The sequence below is a fragment of the Ictalurus punctatus genome, chromosome 6 (assembly GCF_001660625.3).
Source record: "Ictalurus punctatus breed USDA103 chromosome 6, Coco_2.0, whole genome shotgun sequence".
Classification (NCBI taxonomy): Eukaryota; Metazoa; Chordata; class Actinopteri; order Siluriformes; family Ictaluridae; genus Ictalurus; species Ictalurus punctatus.
The window spans coordinates 10,094,734-10,112,800 of record NC_030421.2 but is presented as its reverse complement, the minus strand read 5'-3'; the positions used below and the strand labels follow the sequence as shown (position 1 = coordinate 10,112,800).

The 18,067-nt window shown below is 40.6% G+C and overlaps 1 protein-coding gene across 5 annotated transcripts in view; it reads right to left on the bottom strand.

Annotated features, from left to right (window-relative positions):
• The window catches only part of LOC108271693 (TBC1 domain family member 8), a 31,210-nt gene that overhangs the window by 1,413 nt on the left and 11,730 nt on the right, over positions 1-18,067 (bottom strand). Inside the window, exons 5-20 of one of the 5 annotated variants that reach the window (XM_017479407.3) lie at positions 17,078-17,300; positions 16,523-16,730; positions 15,462-15,638; positions 15,236-15,361; positions 14,777-14,903; positions 14,339-14,547; positions 11,983-12,100; positions 11,266-11,551; positions 9,712-9,817; positions 9,504-9,602; positions 6,248-6,316; positions 5,931-6,147; positions 5,689-5,754; positions 4,420-4,506; positions 3,712-3,822; positions 3,507-3,607 (exon numbers count right to left, since the gene is read on the bottom strand). In XM_017479407.3, coding sequence (XP_017334896.1) covers positions 3,737-3,822; positions 4,420-4,506; positions 5,689-5,754; positions 5,931-6,147; positions 6,248-6,316; positions 9,504-9,602; positions 9,712-9,817; positions 11,266-11,551; positions 11,983-12,100; positions 14,339-14,547; positions 14,777-14,903; positions 15,236-15,361; positions 15,462-15,638; positions 16,523-16,730; positions 17,078-17,300 — 2,204 coding nt within the window. In that variant the 3' untranslated portion in view covers positions 3,507-3,607; positions 3,712-3,736. Of the gene's footprint in view, positions 1-3,506; positions 3,608-3,711; positions 3,823-4,415; positions 4,507-5,688; positions 5,840-5,930; positions 6,148-6,247; positions 6,317-9,503; positions 9,603-9,711; positions 9,818-11,265; positions 11,552-11,982; positions 12,101-14,338; positions 14,548-14,776; positions 14,904-15,235; positions 15,362-15,461; positions 15,639-16,522; positions 16,731-17,077; positions 17,301-18,067 lie in introns of those variants that run through there. The other 4 variants (XM_017479405.3, XM_017479406.3, XR_006983280.2 and 1 more) reach the window with 4 other exon arrangements.

The following is an 18,067-nucleotide window of genomic DNA, read 5'->3' as shown; positions in this document are numbered from 1 at the left end:
ATTCTGTTCAAAGGTGAACAATGTGGTCAGGTGCAGAGTGAAAATCTGTTTAGTTTTTTTTTCATATTTTGTAATAGGAACTCTTCAAATAAGTAGTCATATGGTATATGGTGAATGGACAATTACAGTCAAGGCTAAAGATATTGAATCTCACTTTTTTTGTAGCATTTCATGCTACCATGTGTTTCTTTTTGGAAAGTCAATTAGGGCGTCTGCTTTGTCCAGAAATAATTTTAAAACCAATAGGTTTAGAGACAGATTAATTTGTGCTTTACTTCACTATATCAAAATTCTAGTGAGTAAAATGTTTACATGCACCAAGTTTACATGCACCAATTACATTTATGTAATGACTTTTAGAAGCTTCTGACTGGAGAATCATAATTATCATAATTAAGAGTTAACTGGGAGTGTATTTGTGGTTGTATTTAAAGACCAGTGCATTTGTTGCTCTTGATACCATGGGAAAATACAACCAACAGGGAAGGAGCAAATAACTGAAGGTACCACGAGCATCTGTATAAACTGTAATTTGTAAATGGTATGCAAATATAGAAACTTTAGGACCACAAAGACACAAATTAACTCCCAGGGATGAATGAAATCTGGTCTGATAGGTTCAACTGAATCCCAAGACAACATGAGTTGGAGGCATCAGGTACTAAAGTATGTACATCCATTAGAGAGTCCTACATCTCCATGGCCTGAAAGACCTAAAAAAGCCAGACTGAAGTATTATGGTGATCAGCAGCCTTTTGGAGGAGTGTTCTCTGTTTAGATGAAAAACGATTTGGCAGTTTGACCATAATGATCAGTGCTATGTGTGGAGCAAAAACAGAGTGGCTTTTTATCCAAATAACCCCATACCAAATGTGAAGCAGCGGGGTGGCAGCATAATCTAGGAATGCTGAAGCAACACCTCAAGACATCATCCAGAAAAGAAAAACTTTGTCACAACTGAGTCTTTCAGATGGCAATTTGGCAATTTGGAAATGCCAATCAGCCTACAAAGCATGTCTTCTGCTTGGCTGGAGAAAACCAGAGTACCCGGGAGAAATCCCTGAAGCAAGGGGAGAACATGCAAACTTGCCGCACAAAGGGCGGAGGTGGGAATGGAACCCCCAACTCCAGATGTGCGAGGCAAACCACTCGGTGCCTGCCTCTCATTTTTATATTTTGAAACGTTCTCTTATGGAAAAAAAAGCAGATACTCCAATTGCAGAAATGTATGATAACATGAAATGTGTGGAGTTGTGAAAAATTTAGTTTGAATATCTTTAGCCTAGGAGAAATACAGTTTCTGTAACAGAACATTAAAAAATGGGAGAGATAATAAGACAACAAATGGTCTCATTTTATATCAGCAGGTGTGGCCAGCTCTTTCCTCGGGTAGCGCAAAATGTCATCAAACCAAGATACTGATAAGGGAGTATACACCACAAAATATTTAAAAACTTTACCATAAATGTAATTCATGTAAATGTACATTTATATGAAAATGCATATTATGTTACCAGGCCTTACTTATTTGTCATTGTCTATGGGTTATTACTAAAATGCTGCTAAATTTGTAGCATGTGAGGTCAAACAGCAAAACAGAACAGGAACATACCGGTATAACATGTAAGAGAGGATCCTTTTGATGATGACCTTGAAGTACTTACATTATCTCACAAAAGTGAGTACACCCCTCACATTTTTGTAAATATTTGATTATATCTTTTCACATGACAACACTGAAGAAATGACACTTTGCTACAATGTAAAGTAGTGAGTGTACAGCTTGTGTAACAGTGTAAATTTGCTGTCCTCTCAAAATAACTCAACACACAGCCATTAATGTCTAAACCGCTGGCAACAAAAGTGAGTACACTCCTAAGTGAAAATGTCCAAACTGGGCCCAGTGTGTCAATATTTTGTGTGGCCACAATTATTTTCCAGCACTGCCTTAACCCTCTTGGGCATGGAGTTCACCAAAGCTTCACAGGTTGCCACTGGAGTCCTCTTCCACTCCTCCATGACGACATCACTGAGCTGGTGGATGTTAGAGACCTTGTGCTCCTCCACCTTCTGTTTGAGGATGCCCCACAGATGCTCAATAGGGTTTAGGTCTGGAGACATGCTTGGCCAGTCCATCACCTTCACTATCAGCTTCTTTAGCAAGGCAAAAGTCATTATCATGCTGGAATACTGCCCTGCAGCCCAGTCACCGAAGGCAGGGGATCATGCTCTGCTTCAGTATGTCACAGTACATGCTGGCATTCATGGTTCCCTCAATGAACTGTAGCTCCCCAGTGCCAGCAGGACTCATGCAGCCCCAGACTATGACACTTCCACCATCATGCTTGACTGTAGGCCAGACACACTTGTCTTTGTACTCCTCACCTGGTTGCTGCCACGCATGCTTAACACCATCTGAACCAAATAAGTTTATCTTGGTCTCATCAGACCACAGGACATGGTTCCAGTAATCCATGTCCTTAGTCTGCTTGTCTTCAGCAAACTGTTTGTGGGTTTTCTTGTGCATCATCTTTAGAAGAGGCTTCCTTCTGGGACGACAGCCATGCAGACCAATTTGATGCAGTTTGCGGCGTATGGTCTGAGCACTGACAGGTTGACCCCCCACCCCTTCAACCTCTGCAGCAATGCTGGCAGCACTCACACGTCTATTTCCCAAAGACGACCTCTGGATATGACGCTGAGCACGTACACTCAACTTCTTTGGTCGACCATGGCGAGGCCTGTTCTGTGTTGAAGCTGTACTGTTAAACCGCTGTATGGTCTTTGCCACTGTGCTGCAGCTCAGGGTCTTGGCAATCTTCTTATAGCCTAGGCCATCTTTATGTAGAGCAACAATTCTTTTTTTCAGATGCTCAGAGAGTTCTTTACCATGAGGTGCCATGTTGAACTTCCAGTGACCAGTATGAAGGAGTGTGAGAGCGATGCCACCAAATTTAACACACCAGCTCCCCATTCACACCTGAGACCTTGTAACACTAACAAGTCACATGACACTGGGGAGGGAAAATGGCTAATTAGGCCCAATTTGGACATTTTCACTTAGGGGTGTACTCACTTTTGTTGCCAGCGGTTTAGACATTAATGGCTGTGTTTTGAGTGGACAGCAAATTTACACTGTTACACAAGCTGTACACTCACTACTTTACATTGTTGCAAAGTGTCATTTCTTCAGTGTTGTCACATGAAAAGATATAATCAAATATTTACAAAAATGTGAGGGGTGTACTCACTTTTGTGAGATACTGTATATATTACACTGAAAACAGACGGACATTAACTGCTACCCTACTGCATATCGACACGTCTCTATCACATTTCCTTTTCATTTTCTGATTCTGTTTCTGATTGTCTGGAGAGTTTGAAATACCTCAACTCTGTGCAACAAAGTATCACATCTATGAGTACTTTAAAATAACTCGTTGGGCTGAAAGATTTTATCTTGGATTTTGCTGGCCAGGATCTTATCTGATCCAACCAGGACTCACTTGTTTCATATGAGGGAGGGGCTTCTCCAGACCTTTGTCTTTCTCTTTGCCCAAATCCTTCAACATCTGCTTCAGCTGCTCTTCATAGCTTTTCCCCTCTCCTGAAAAACAATTGCAAATCCAAAACGTTTTAATCCAAATCCTCATAAGGATTCCCATGGTAATTGTCATTTATTTGAATTTGATTGGGTGAAGAGTTCCATGCCTTTTGTTTCTCCTTTGGGAAGCCTTTAAAATTCAAATTGTTGTTTTTTCAAGCAAACAGACACAGAGGAGTGATAAAGCAGGATATAAGGCAGCAGTGCCAACTCCAGACCTGGAAGTCAGGCACAGTTCAGTAATTTCTCTGCTCTAACACAAATCCACAGGACTGTAAAGAGCTCTAGGATTTGTGTGAAGTACCAAGAACGGCTCTGTATGTTCATGTTGTTCAATATGCAGACTATGTTTTACTTAGTCACAACTTTCTGCATTCTATTGAAAACTGAACTACTTTTCACTATGATCTGCATGAGCTGTGAAAGCTCAATGACAAGATGCTAATTCCTAAAGCGAGGGCCACAGAGCAGTCATAATGGAAATTAAAATAAGATTTCACACCAGAACTAAAGTGGAATTTTTTTTTTTGTAAAATTGAGCATTTACTGGTTTATTTATACAGTAAATATTATTCATTAACATCCCCATTTAAATATTGAATTCTGACAAATTTTAATATACCTTCAGACAAATATGAACCCTTGAGTTAATAAACATTATTTTGGGGGACAGAGGAAAAAAAAACTGTCCAAATAATCCTCTTTTCCAGGAAACTGTCTATTATACCAGAATGTTTACAACTCAACATTTACTACTGAAGGTCACTGTGGTTTATTTTTTTTCTTTAAATCAAATGTTACTTAATGCTCAGTACCATTGGGCAGGTTGACGCAGAGAGGTCTGGTGGTGGAAAGAATGGGAGCCTTCATAGGAGAAGGATTGCCTTCGTTCTCAGTCAGGGCTAAAAGCAACAAAGAACAATGGATGGAAAAAAAAATGTGTTTGCAGTTTTAAGGGCTTTCATTATAAAACAAATAGAATTTAGATTATTAAAATCATCTAACACACTACATTTCTAGTGGGTTCAGTCAATTTTTTTGTTTATCTTTTATATGAAACTGAGGGTGTACTAACACTAGGCGATCTGTACCATACCCAAGCATGTTTGACCCCTAAAGTCTAGTTCGTTTGACTAGTGTGATCGCTCATAACGTGCCTGGGCAAAGTACACTGAACGTTCAGGTGGACTCAGGCATGATCCGCATCTACTGTGATCGCTAATGTAGCCGAGCATGGAACTTTTCAATTAATTCGAGATTATTTGACTTTATAACGGGTCTGGTTCTCACCTTATTGATGAACGGGAATTGGGGGTGGGGATTGGGGGGGCAGGAAAGCTGCAAATTCCTCTCTCAATGTCAGTTGCCACAGTAAAAATCTTCTGATTCATGCTCCACGATTAAGTCAAAATCGCTGCGCTGCATAAATGACGAATCTAGTAGTTATGTGAGAGGGCCGTGTGTCAACGCACCACAAACGACTCCAAATAAGCACCAAAGTAAGTAACGTTACAACAATGGAGTCCATTAGTTAGTCAGTTACAGTTACATTTATATAGCGCATTTCTAGAAACTCAAAGCGCTTTACACAGTATGGGCGGGGTTGGGGGGGGGGGGGGGGTATTTGTGGGGGAATCTCCTCAACCACCACTAGTGCACAGCATCCACCTGGATGATGTGACGGGAGCCATAGTGCACCAGAACACGCACCATACACCAGCTATTAGTGGAGAGGAGAGAGAGCCAATTCAGAGATGAGGATTATTAGGGGGCCATGATAGAGAAGGGCCAATGGGGGCCATTGTGCTTGTCCTATGACGCAAGTGTGCTCAGGCCCGGAATGGTAAGTGCAGCGTGAGTGCAAGACAGCAGGGGAATGGGGAGGGGGGATAAAAGTGCTTGGGCACGGTACAAAGCAAATGGGCCTAGTGTGAGTATGCCCTGAGAATTATGATTTGAAAAGGGTTGTATTTATCTTGGTAATTTACTGTATTTATGTTAAATTAATTTATATTAGTAAAGGTTGTTTGTTGTACAGCTGGCATCAGTGCTAGCTTTTACATTTATCGAGTGATTAAACTCACCAGGTGGAATGTGAAGACGGTAGAGAAGCCTGACTTTCTCATTCAGCTCTTCACAGTACAGGGTGTCTACATACACACACAGGGGGGGGTCTGTTTATCACAATAATCTCCTTCATTTTCTTAGTCACACGAAGAAAGAAAAAAACAGCATCTTTGGAATAAGGAATAAAACATGCTGTTATAGGAACATAAGCAGTGATGGAATGTATTTACATTTCACACACACAAACATACACACGCACCAATCCAGCAGGTGAACTGGCTGAATGTGATATGGTTTTGTCCATCTTGGTCCAGCAGGTTGAAGGTTCTCTGTGCCATTGTATCCATGTGTGATCCACACTGCCAAGGCATCAACAGCTGGTAGAGGCTCTTAAACTGGGCTCGGTCCACTTGGTATTGTTCAGGAGAAGCAGAACACACTCCGTCTCCCCAGTACAGGTTAATGAAATGTTCTGTCTTTTAACAAACACACACACAGAGTCCATTTATTACAAGTGCTTTTTTCATACAGGAAACAGGCAAACAGTAATTAATAACCAGGCAATATCAGACACACCTTAAAGAGGTCGTAGAGTTCTGACAGATCCTCCTGAGAGAGAGAGACACCAGGCAAGACAAGCCGCAGCTACAGCAACACACAACATACTGTATGTAACTAGCAAATACAGTGCACTCCACTAATATTGGCACCCTTGGTAGATATGAGTAAAGAAGGCCATGAAAAATTTTCTTTATTGTATGATATTAATGAGAGCAGAGTATTTTTGTGATTTTTTTAACAAAAGATCAAAAAGTTAAACAATAAAGACAATATTTCACAGACTTCTTTGCTCATATTTACCAAGGGTGCCAATATTAGTAGAGGGCCCTGTATGTTGATCAACAATAAAGTGCAAAGTCTGTTCCTGACACAGCTCATTTGCATTTAGTGACACTCACAAAACTCCATAAAGATCAAGGGCACAGACCACTGGGAGCATGAAATGAACAATAACAAGAGTAAAGGAATTTTGACACACTACTATGCCAATACAAATATGTAATCACATTTAATAATAATAATAATAATAATAATAATAATAATAATAATAATAAGCATGTTCTAATGACTCTATATGGTTTTTAAAATAAATTTTTCTTAAAAAATCTAAAATTGCATTTGACTTTGTTTAAAATTTCTTCCAGAGTGAATAAAAAAAAGGTTTCTCAAGGGATTAAGACCAGTACAGTCTAATAAAACATATAATGGATTCTGGCAAAAAGTACATGTTGGTGAGTCTTCTCCTAATATTAAAAACTTGTGAGTCATCCTAGAGTGAACTATTTGACAGCAAGTGTAGACGATCTGGTCCTACCGATTTGAAAACAAAAACGTTTCTTTTGCCAACAGTAGGGCTGATTTGATGGAGTTTATTCATGGTGCATTGGTCTCACTCAGTTTGCCATTTATTGTTAATGTATCAATTTATTATGGGTTTTAGGTTAGGCCAGTATTGGACACTTTTTGAAATCCGCTGATAATGCTTCTTTTGCAGCAGTGTCTGATTCTCCATTTCCCAGGATTCCACAGTGTTCAGGTGCTCAGCAGAAGTAGATATAAAAAATTTGGTCCTCCAGATCCAGCAATTTGCAAAGAATCTTTACAAGCGTTGGGTGATCATGTTTTAAGGATGACATTGCTTGAAGACATGATTTTGAATCTGTAATTATCAGAAGGTTTTTCTGCTGCATAGTTTTTATGAAGTCCAGTGCTAAGACAATAGCGTTTGCCTCTGCTGTAAAAACTGAGCTGTGGTTGGGGATGGATATTCCTTTTTTTTGGTGATTGATCACGAATGCAGATGATACATGATCTTCAGATTATAGGGGTATGTGATGGATATATTTCTCTAATGTAGAGGAGTTGTTGTTGCAAGTCATTTGGGTGAGTTTCAGATTTTTTGATTCTTGTTAGGTCGGAAATTATATTTGGTTTTTTAAAGTTCCAGGGGGGTATTATACAGAAGTGTATCTGTTCCAGTATGCTCATATCTACTTTGAGATTTTATAAATGTGGTTTGATCTGTAATTCAAAAGCTTGGATAGGTCTTGGTATAACTATACAACTATGGATTCTCTGTTCAGTGTTATTCATGTTTTTGCCTCTGTAGCAAATGACAGTCATCCACATAAAGACTGCAGTGGATATCCGGTCCTGATGGCTTTTGCGATGCCGTTGATTTTGATACTAAAACTGTAACTAATAAAATGCTTCCTTGTGGTACTCCAAGTTTTGGGTCAGAAAGGGTATTAGCTACTCTGACTTTAAAATGTCTCTTTGATTTAAAAAAAATAAAAAAAAAGCGCAATAAAAATGGGTAAGTGTCCTCTAAAACAGGGGTTCCCAAACTTTTCCAGGGCAAGGCCCCCCAAATGGCATTAACATTTGACGGAGGCCCCCCTTTTGCAAGATGTCTTTAAAACACAATACAGTATTTAAAAATACAGACTTCTGAATATATCCGCCTTTTTTATTAATAGTTACATCTTTACATTACATAGGGAATTGATCGTGTGTGTGTGTGGTTGTCTGAGAGTGAGAAAGAGAAAACATACTAGTGGGAGGGATGAGCATACCAAATTGTTCAGGCCCCCCGGGCGCCCCCTGGCGGCCCCCACTTTGAAAACCACTGCTCTAAAATCAAGTTGATATAAATTCTTTAAAATACCAAACTTCCAAGTGGCGTCATAAGCGTTCTCAAAGTCGAAAACGATGGCCACTGCATGTTCTTTTCTGATGAAAGACTCTCGTATGTACAGTACCTCACAAAAGTGAGTACACCCCTCACATTTTTATAAATATTTGATTATATCTTTTCATGTGACAACACTGTAGCAAAGTGTCATTTCTTCAATGTAAAGTAGTGAGTTTACAGCTTGAATAACAGTGTAAATTTGCTGTCCCCTCAAAATAACTCAACACAGACATTAATGTCTAAACCACTGGCAACAAAAGTGAGCACTTCCCAGTCAGTCTATACATGTGCCTTTTACTTTTACTTACTTTGTGAAGTAAAAGACCTGCTTTTACTTCACATTTCATCTGTGTTACTGCTCTGCACCTTGCTGTGGGCACCAGAGTTAGGAATTACTGAATAAGTGAAATGAGAGCTCATCATAATCAGTTTACCTATGATTAAAGAAGATTTTGATTCCTACATGTTCCATATTTCCATATGTGCCAATAAATAGGGGTGTGTCTCACACTCCAGAGTAGCGATGTCCCTTTTGCCTAATTTTAATATTGGAATATGTGAATGGATTTTGGGTGATAGTGGGTGTCTTTAATGTGTGGTAATCAAGTATTATTTTTCCAATGCAATTAACTTTTCTTTCTGTTGGTGGTTTGTGTATTTGAAGCATGCACTAATGAATAAAACACCGAGGACATGCAGTTATAGGAAAATAGTCAACAATCAACAGATTAATTTCCAATAACAGCAACGATTGTATGTTTTGGTTAAATAAAAATACTTTTCTGAATCTATTTATTATTAGATTAGATCACGTATTAGAACAAGTACATTAATATAAACCTGTGATTCGTCTCCTAATACTGTCAGGATGGCAGGAAATAGAAAATGAACAAACACCACCTGACCAATCAGATTAGAGAATTCAACAGCACTGTAGTATAAAACCTAATAAGAGACAGGGATATTGAACATACATCAAAAGCTTTACTGAATATAAATATTTGAATACTGGCTCCTCAAATGTGTGTGTGTTTTTTTTTTTAAATATGGTACATAATGTGTGTGTGTCTGTCTCACTGTGTTCTCTTTAGAGGTGTCCTCATGGGCCTGCAGAACTTGGATTCTGTGTCTTGATCTCATCCTTTCCAGCTGCTTTACCGTCAAGTCCCCAAATTTCTACACACACACAAACCTGATGAACATTAAATACATAAAACAGGTTTAAAAATGTTTTTTTTTTTTTTTAAATGGATGTTAATTTATGGTTGGTACCACACACACACACCTCATATGCATCATTGATGAGAGCACTGATTGGTGTGTGTCCTGCAGGCCCCATCTCCTCGGAACTCACACACGACCCCTCGTCGTCTCGGACATGCTCCAGGAAACTAAACATAAACACACACACACACACAAAACAGTTCAAATCTGTGATGTGTGAGGTCAGTAAAAACATTAAATTATATTCTTTTAAATTATATATACATCTTCACGTTATGGAAAAAATACTGTACTAAAATATACTGTGATATTGAGGAAATTAATATTTTATGTATTTTATTTAATAAATATCTGCTCTATTATCTAAACTGAACCCTTACATTCTAAACTTAACATTAAAAGTGTAATATACAACAAAAAAAACAAGTCCACGTTGGATTACTTGGTAGTGGTTCCATTACATAAATATAGACTTGCTCCCATATTTACAGTAAAAAAAAAAAATCATAACTATGTGCAATGTATCAATGTTGATCTAGAGAACGATTAAAAAAAAGATACATCACACTATCTCTAGAGTGTACTGAGAGCCCAGTAAGCTTAAAGAGCAAGTATACGCCAATCAGTCCTAACATTAAAACCACCTGCCTAATATTGTGTAGGTCCCCCTTGTACCACCAAAACAGCTCTGACCCATCAAGGCATGAACTCCACAAGACCTCTGAAGATGTGCTGTGGTATCTGGCACCAAGACGTTAAGAGCAGATCCTTTAAGTCACATCCCACAGATGCTCGATTGGATTGAGATCTGGGGAATTTGGAGGCTGAGTCAACAAATTGAACTCTTTGTTGTGTTACTCAAAACATTCCTGAATAATTTTTGCTGTGTGGCAGGACACAGTCTTCTGCTGAAAGAAACCACTGCCACTAGGGAATACCATTGCCATGAAGGGGTGTACTTGTAGGTCTACAATGTAGGTAGGTGCCTTCTTCCTATAGTGCATTCTGGTGCCATCTCTTCACCAGGTAAGTGACGCACATGCACCCGACTGTCCACATTAGCTCCCCACGCACATCAATGAGCCTTGGGTGCCCAGGACAGTGTCGCTGGTTCATCGGTTGTCCTTCCTTGGACCACATTTGGTAGGTACTAATCACTGCATACCAGGAACAGCCCCATAAGAGCTGCCGTTTTGGAGATGCTCTGATCCAGTCATCTAGCCATCACAATTTGGCCCTTGTTAAAGTCTCTCAGATCCTTATGCTTGCCCATTTTTTCTGCTTCCAACACGTCAACTTCAAGAACTGACTGTTCACTCGCTGCCTAATATATCCTACCCCTTGACAGGTGCCATTGTAACAAGATAATCAATGTTATTCAAGTCACTTGTCCGTGGTTTTAATTTTATGGCTGATCGGTGTATTACTTAGAGTAATTTTGTAAATAAATTTGCGTGTGTGAGTGAGAGAGAGAGTGAGTGAGAGAGAGAGAGCGCGAGATCTTGTTTGGATTGGTTAGAGGGCTTAAGTGATGAGACCAAGGTAACGATATATTTTGTATATACTGTACTTAAAGTTTCCCAAAACAAATCTATCAGAATGTGTTTGTGTGTACCTGGTCAGTATCATCAGAGACTGACCATCGTCAGTGCTAGCACAAATTTCATTGACATTAGCATCGAGCACAGCAAGGCCCAGCTGGAAAATGATTTTGACGCCATGGCAGAAGAAGCAGTCGAGGATGCGCAGGCCGGTACGGAATGGAACAGTGCTGAGGAATAGAGCAAGAAACCAGGAGAGCGAGAGCGATGAAAGAGCGGTAAGGTCTGGAACGCGCTCGGCCAGGTGGGGCAATCGCTCACGGATCAGCTCCTCAAACACAGAACGGTCCACCTGAGCACCTGAGAGAGAGAGAGAGAGAGAGAGAGAGAGAGAGAGAGAGAGCGTGAGAGAGAGAGAGAAATAAACATCTTAATTACTTGCTCTTTTATAATGAACCACGTGCCACATTTCTGTACGATTACCCCTACTTTTGCCACCAAATTAAATTGAATTAGATGCACATAAACTTACACACCACACACTGATTTATCTTACTACGTTTGGTTCTTTTTTTTTTTTTTTTTTTTAATAAAAGCTGCAGTTAAAATAAAAGCAGTTTACCTCATCACCACCTCACACCCCAACAAATACAAGGCACAACATTTGCAGATAAACACACAACTGTGCAACACTGTAGTGGCAACGCTGAGCAAAACCACATATTGATCAGCTCTGCTATAAATACCACAACCACTGAGCTTTTCAGACGTACACACTCACACACACTCACCAATGACTCTGCGGTTGAAATAATCAGGCAGCATTCTCTCACACACTGTGACCAGCAGCCAGAATGCTTCTTCCTCTCTCGTGTAGAGCAGCAACACTGATGCTAAGATGTTCATAGACTGGACGCACAAGTACATGAGGTCAAATACATTAGAAGGAGAGATCTGAACACGGTTTCTTATGGAGTCATCTTTCAATATTACAATTACGATGTTTTCTTTTAATCACAGTGGAGGCAACCTTCAATTCATGCAATGCGTACAACAACTGGAGAGCATCCACAAAGAGTGGGAGGACAGACTATATACTGCCACGATATACAGTGCATCTGGAAAGTATTCACAGAGCTTCACTTTTTCCACATTTTGTTATGTTACAGCCTTATTCCAAAATGGATTAAATTCATTATTTTCCTCAAAATTCTACAAACAATACCCCATAATGACAACGTGAAAGAAGTTTGTTTGAAATCTTTGCAAATTTATTAAAAATAAAAAAAAAGCACATGTACATAAGTATTCACAGCCTTTGCCATGACACTCAAACTTGATTGGAGTCCACCTGTGGTAAATTCAGTTGATTGGACATGATTTGGAAAGGCACACACCTGTCTATATAAGGTCCCACAGTTAACAATGCATGTCAGAGCACAAACCAAGACATGAAGTCCAAGGAATTGTCTGTAGACCTCTGTGACAGGATTGTATCGAGGCACAGATCTGGGGAAGGGTACAGAAACATTTCTGCAGCATTGAAGGTCCCAATGAGCACAGTGGCCTCCATCATCTGTAAATGGAAGAAGTTCGGAACCACTAGGACTCTTCCTAGAGCTGGCCGCCCGGCCAAACTGAGCGATCGGGGGAGAAGGGCCTTAGTCAGGGAGGTGACCAAAAACCCGATGGTCACTTTGACAGAGCTCCAGCGTATCTCTGTGGAGAGAGGAAAACCTTGTAGAAGAACAACCATCTCTGCAGCACTCCACCAATCAGGCCTGTATGGTAGAGTGGACAGACGAAAGCCACTCCTCAGTAAAAGGCATATGACAGCCCACCTGGAGTTTGCCAAAAGGCACCTGAAGGACTCTCAGACCAGGACCAAGACAAAGACTGAACTCTTTGGCCTGATTGGCAAGCGTCATGTCTGGAGGAAACTAGGCACCACTCATCACCTGGCCAATACCATCCCTACAGTGAAGCATGGTGGTGGCAGCATCATGCTGTGGGGATGTTTTTCAGCGGCAGGGACTGGGAGACTAGTCAGGATCGAGGGAAAGATGAATGCTGCAATGTACAGAGACATCCTTGATAAAAACCTGCTCCAGAACGCTCTGGACCTCAGACTGGGGCGAAGGTTCATCTTCCGACATGACAACGACCCTAAGCACACAGCCAAGATAACAAAGGAGTGGCTACAGGACAACTTTGTGAATGTCCTTGAGTGGCCCAGCCAGAGCCCAGACTTGAACCCGATTGAACATCACTGGAGAGATCTGAAAATGGCTGTGCACCGACGCTCCCCATCCAACCTGATGGAGCTTGAGAGGTCCTGCAAAGAAGAATGGGAGAAACTGCCCAAAAATAGGTGTGCCAAGCTTGTAGCATCATACTCAAAAAGACTTGAGGCTGTAATTGGTGCCAAAGGTGCTTCAACAAAGTATTGAGCAAAGGCTGTGAATGGTTTTTTTTTGTTTTTTATTTTGAATAAATTTGCAAAGATTTCAAACAAACAAACTTCTTTGACGTTGTCATTATGGGGTAGTATTTGTAGAATTTTAGGAAAATAATGAATTTAATCCATTTTGGAATAAGGTTGCAAAATAACAAAATGTGGAAAAAGTGAAGCGCTGTGAATACTTTCCGGATGCACTGTACAACAAGAAAGGTGAAAAATCACTGCAGCATGTCTTTTTTGTCTGAGACAAGCAAAGTGCTACCATTTCTTACCATAGAAAACATCCTCATAGAGTCGCAGGCTGGCTTCAGAAAAGCCAGAAGTACATCTAGAATTATATTTTCCATTCAATAAATTCAGGAGAAGCACAGACAGTGAAACAAGGACGTCAGAGGATAGCAGAGCGAAATAAACAACCACCAGACAGATCTGTTCAGGAGTCTAATGGCCTTTGGGAATTAACTGTTCATGAATCTATTAGACTTTCCCCAGATATTCTTTCAGATTCTGCAGGCTTTCGTTATACACTGATTGAACAGATAACCAGAGCCAGACATTCACTTCAGTCAGTGGAAGTAATATCCATCTTGGCTTGAACTGACAAATGGAAAAGAAAAAAGCCAGTGGAAGGACTGTTTATGTATTTGTGTGTGTGTGTGTGTGTGTGTATTAGCATTCTTGTGTACCTGGCAGTACCCGATGCCTGGGTTGCGGAAGGCGTAGGCGTTGAGTACGCGACGCAGCGCTGCGATGCCTGTCTCGCTCTGAAACGCAGCATGTTCAGGCAACGAACGCCGCAGGTCTCTCTCGATCTCGTCACTCGTCTGCTCGTTTGTCCTCTCCTCCAGCAAATCAGAGTAAGAACGTGAGTGGGTGTTCATAGAGGACCGTGCATCTGGAACACACAGACACAAACACAGACACACAGATAGACACAGACAGACGCACGCGGACACACACGCACGCGGACACACACGCACGCGGACACACACGCACGCGGACACACACGCACGCGGACAGAGACAGACAGACAGACAGACACACCTTTGTTTATTACTTCTCATCTGTCTCTTTCGATTTCCTATCTCTTTCACACACAATTTTTACTGGTCTAGCTCTCTTACCTGAAAAGGTGAGCCACATCTCTCCACGCAGAGACTCTGGGATGCCCGCAGCCACCAGTTTTTGTGTTTTTTCAGTGTGGAACATGTGAACACCGCGTCCGAACTCTTCAAAGTGCTCGTCCCACAGCTAAAACACACACACACACACACACACACACACACGAGCAGCTGGATTAGAGAACAAGTATGGATGCTGACACTAAAGGTCACACGGGTGGCAGAAGAGTGTCCTAATGCACTTTATAAGAAAGGAACATGCAGGAGAGTGTTCACTGGAGCAGTGAAAAGTTCCAGAGAGGTGGGAGTTGATGTGGCTAATGCTCACGTTCCAATTATTTCTTTTCATTTTTTAATTTTTTTTTTAAGTAAAATGTTTGGCAACCGAAAACATTTTGAACATTAATTATAACAAAGTATAATTCATAATTCCCTTGGCAAATGGCAGCATCTGATACTCACGCGCCTGCGTTCGGAAGATTCCGATTGGCTGGTCTGGAATGTTGTGATTAACGCTTCCTCGAGAATAATGGGATGGAGCGTGTCGTCCGTGTCATAGCAAAATGTGTAATAAGGGGTGGAGGAAATCTACACACACAAACGCACAATTAGACTTATTTAAAAAAAAGTCATTTTTTTCACATTTGTTGCACAACAGGATTAAATGATCTACACTGCTCTACAATACCAGAGTCCTTTTGCGGTCGCTGTGCCAGTGCAACACTTGGAGACAGGTGTTCAGATTGTCCACCAACTGGTCTCGTCGCTTCACTTCGATTAGCTGGAAAGCCCGCTTCGAACGCATGCTGATGATCACAGGGTTTGGCAGAGCACCAGTGCTTTCTGCTTTCTCCACAGACTGCACCTGGTAGCACATTGTAACACCTGTTACAAGCCCTTACACTTGCAGCCCTTCTAACACACATGGATATTAGAAGGAATAAAACAATTCAGGTCATACTGTTATAGGAAACTTATCAATGACAGAGTGAGCATTTTCCTATACCGTTTTATTTCTTTTATAACAGTAACTATGTTGTGGAACACCCACGATGCAAGTTATTTCCTGTTCTCACTTTCGTCTAAGCAGCTATAAACAGCCATTCGTTCACCAGACTCTTTTTTTTTTTTTCTTCTCCCGAGAAGTTAACCAGGAAAAAAATATACAGCTTGTCATGTTACTGAGTAACCAGAAAGTGTAAACTCTTCTGCCCTGAAGACTTTCCTGTGTACACTGGAGACTCCTTCCACAAACATTACACAAACGTCTCCTCACAGAAAATTTCACCGCATCAACTATTAAACCAATAACATCACATATTCTTAATTATTAGTTTATAATAGTCTATGAGTGAATGAGCTGTTACTATAGAAATGATAACATATTAGAATGAGCACGGTAATATAAACCACTTGTGTTACAGCTGGAACGTCCGAGCTGCTGCTGTTGAACGTTAATTAACAACTTCTGGCCAATCCGAACCAGGAATTCAGCAGTGCTGTGATATAAAAACTAATGAAACACAGACCAAACACATCTTCAGAGCTACTGTCAATTAGAGGCCGAGTAAAGACCAAACACTCCTTTCAAACGAGGTCCAAAGAGGTCAAAACTTTTACTATAATTACATTTCCATGCAAATACATTATATAAATGCCACAGTGAGGGTCCAAATTTTTAAATCTTCTTCAAAAGTGTAGAAAAAAAGTTATATTTGTCCATATTTTCAAATAAAGACTTGTCTGTACCTCGGCTAGCGGGATGAGGAGGGTGCAGTGCCCCTCCTGAAGGCTGCTGAAGGCCATGTAATTTTCCGTAACATAGAGATTCCCAGCCGTGTGACATCGGGCGTGAGGCGTCCAAGCTGCACATCGCATCACTTCTTTTAGCGTCTCAGAACGCGGGAGGCCGAAGAGTGACAGAACGTACTGGCGCATGGCCTGCTGCTCCAGTGCCCTAATACACACACACACACACACATTTTATGGCCTAGATTTTAAGCATGGCTTCACTGCAGCCATTTTATAAATACACATGTGGCACTTTCCACACATACTTCAACCAGACATTGGCATACACACTCACTACTTTAAAGGAGGTATTTTTACTCTCTTTCTGTTTACTTATTTCTGTTCCTTATTCACCCTTTCTCTTCCTTATCTTTACATCCTTCCTTTCCTTTGGAGGAAGTGAAGCAAAAACAGAACCTCCACACCGAAGTTGCTTGCACAAGTATGTGTGTACGTCTGATTAATGTCACATTTTGGCACTAAGAGAAACGTCTACATGTGGGTTTGTGTTACCGTTTAGTAATATTGGAGTCCGGTTCCATTTTGCCATTATCAAACAGTCTTCGCAGTGCCATATCGCCCAGCTGAGTCATGACGGTCATCACTTCATCCACATCAAGAAACATGGAGAATTCACGCTGCTTTTGGCGCGTTCGGACTCGGATCGCGTCGTTGATGAGACCAAAGGTCGCACGCTCCAGAGCCGTGACTTCTGCCCACGGGATCAACAGCTTCACTGCACATGAAAGAAATGAAACGAAGTCTGGAACGAGTAGCTCTCAAAGTTTCTTTTCGGATAACCATGAAGCCATGCATTTAAAATACAAATGTTATGATAACACAGTAAAATACAATAAAACATTAGAAACCTACTTTGATATAAGTATTCAATACTGGCACATGCCTAACCTGATTAGACACCCTGAGTCTGAGGGTTCTGAAGGGTGGAATGTAAAAATAGGCCATTATTTAGACAAATATACCAATAGTCTATTATTTTATTCAACCCCTGCATGTAAATGTATGTAAAGATATCCTGTATATGTTGCATATAAAGCTGCAACAACTCGTCGACATAATCGAGTACAATAGCAAAGCCGCTTGGGGAAGCAGCAGCGCTGCTACTATAGCACCACATAGTGTTGTGCACAAAACTGTTTTCAGGCCCAACACTGCTAAGACTGTGGGCAACGTCTTTGGTTAAACATTGGGGGGAAAAAATTATACAGTAATTAAATGATTGTCCAGTCTGGCCTTATTTAACAGCCTATTCAAGTGCTGTATGAAGGAGCAGGTGCATCATGGACATATGGACAGCTGGTATGTGATCACAAACTGAAATAATTTTGTTTCACTATGCCACGTACACTCATGTGAAAAAATAAGTACACCATATGGAAATTGTTGGCTTTTTTTGACATATTTGGACAAACAAATATTTGATCATCTTTGAAACAGTGCCTATTAATAAAGTTGATATACTTGAACAAAACCACAAGGAAA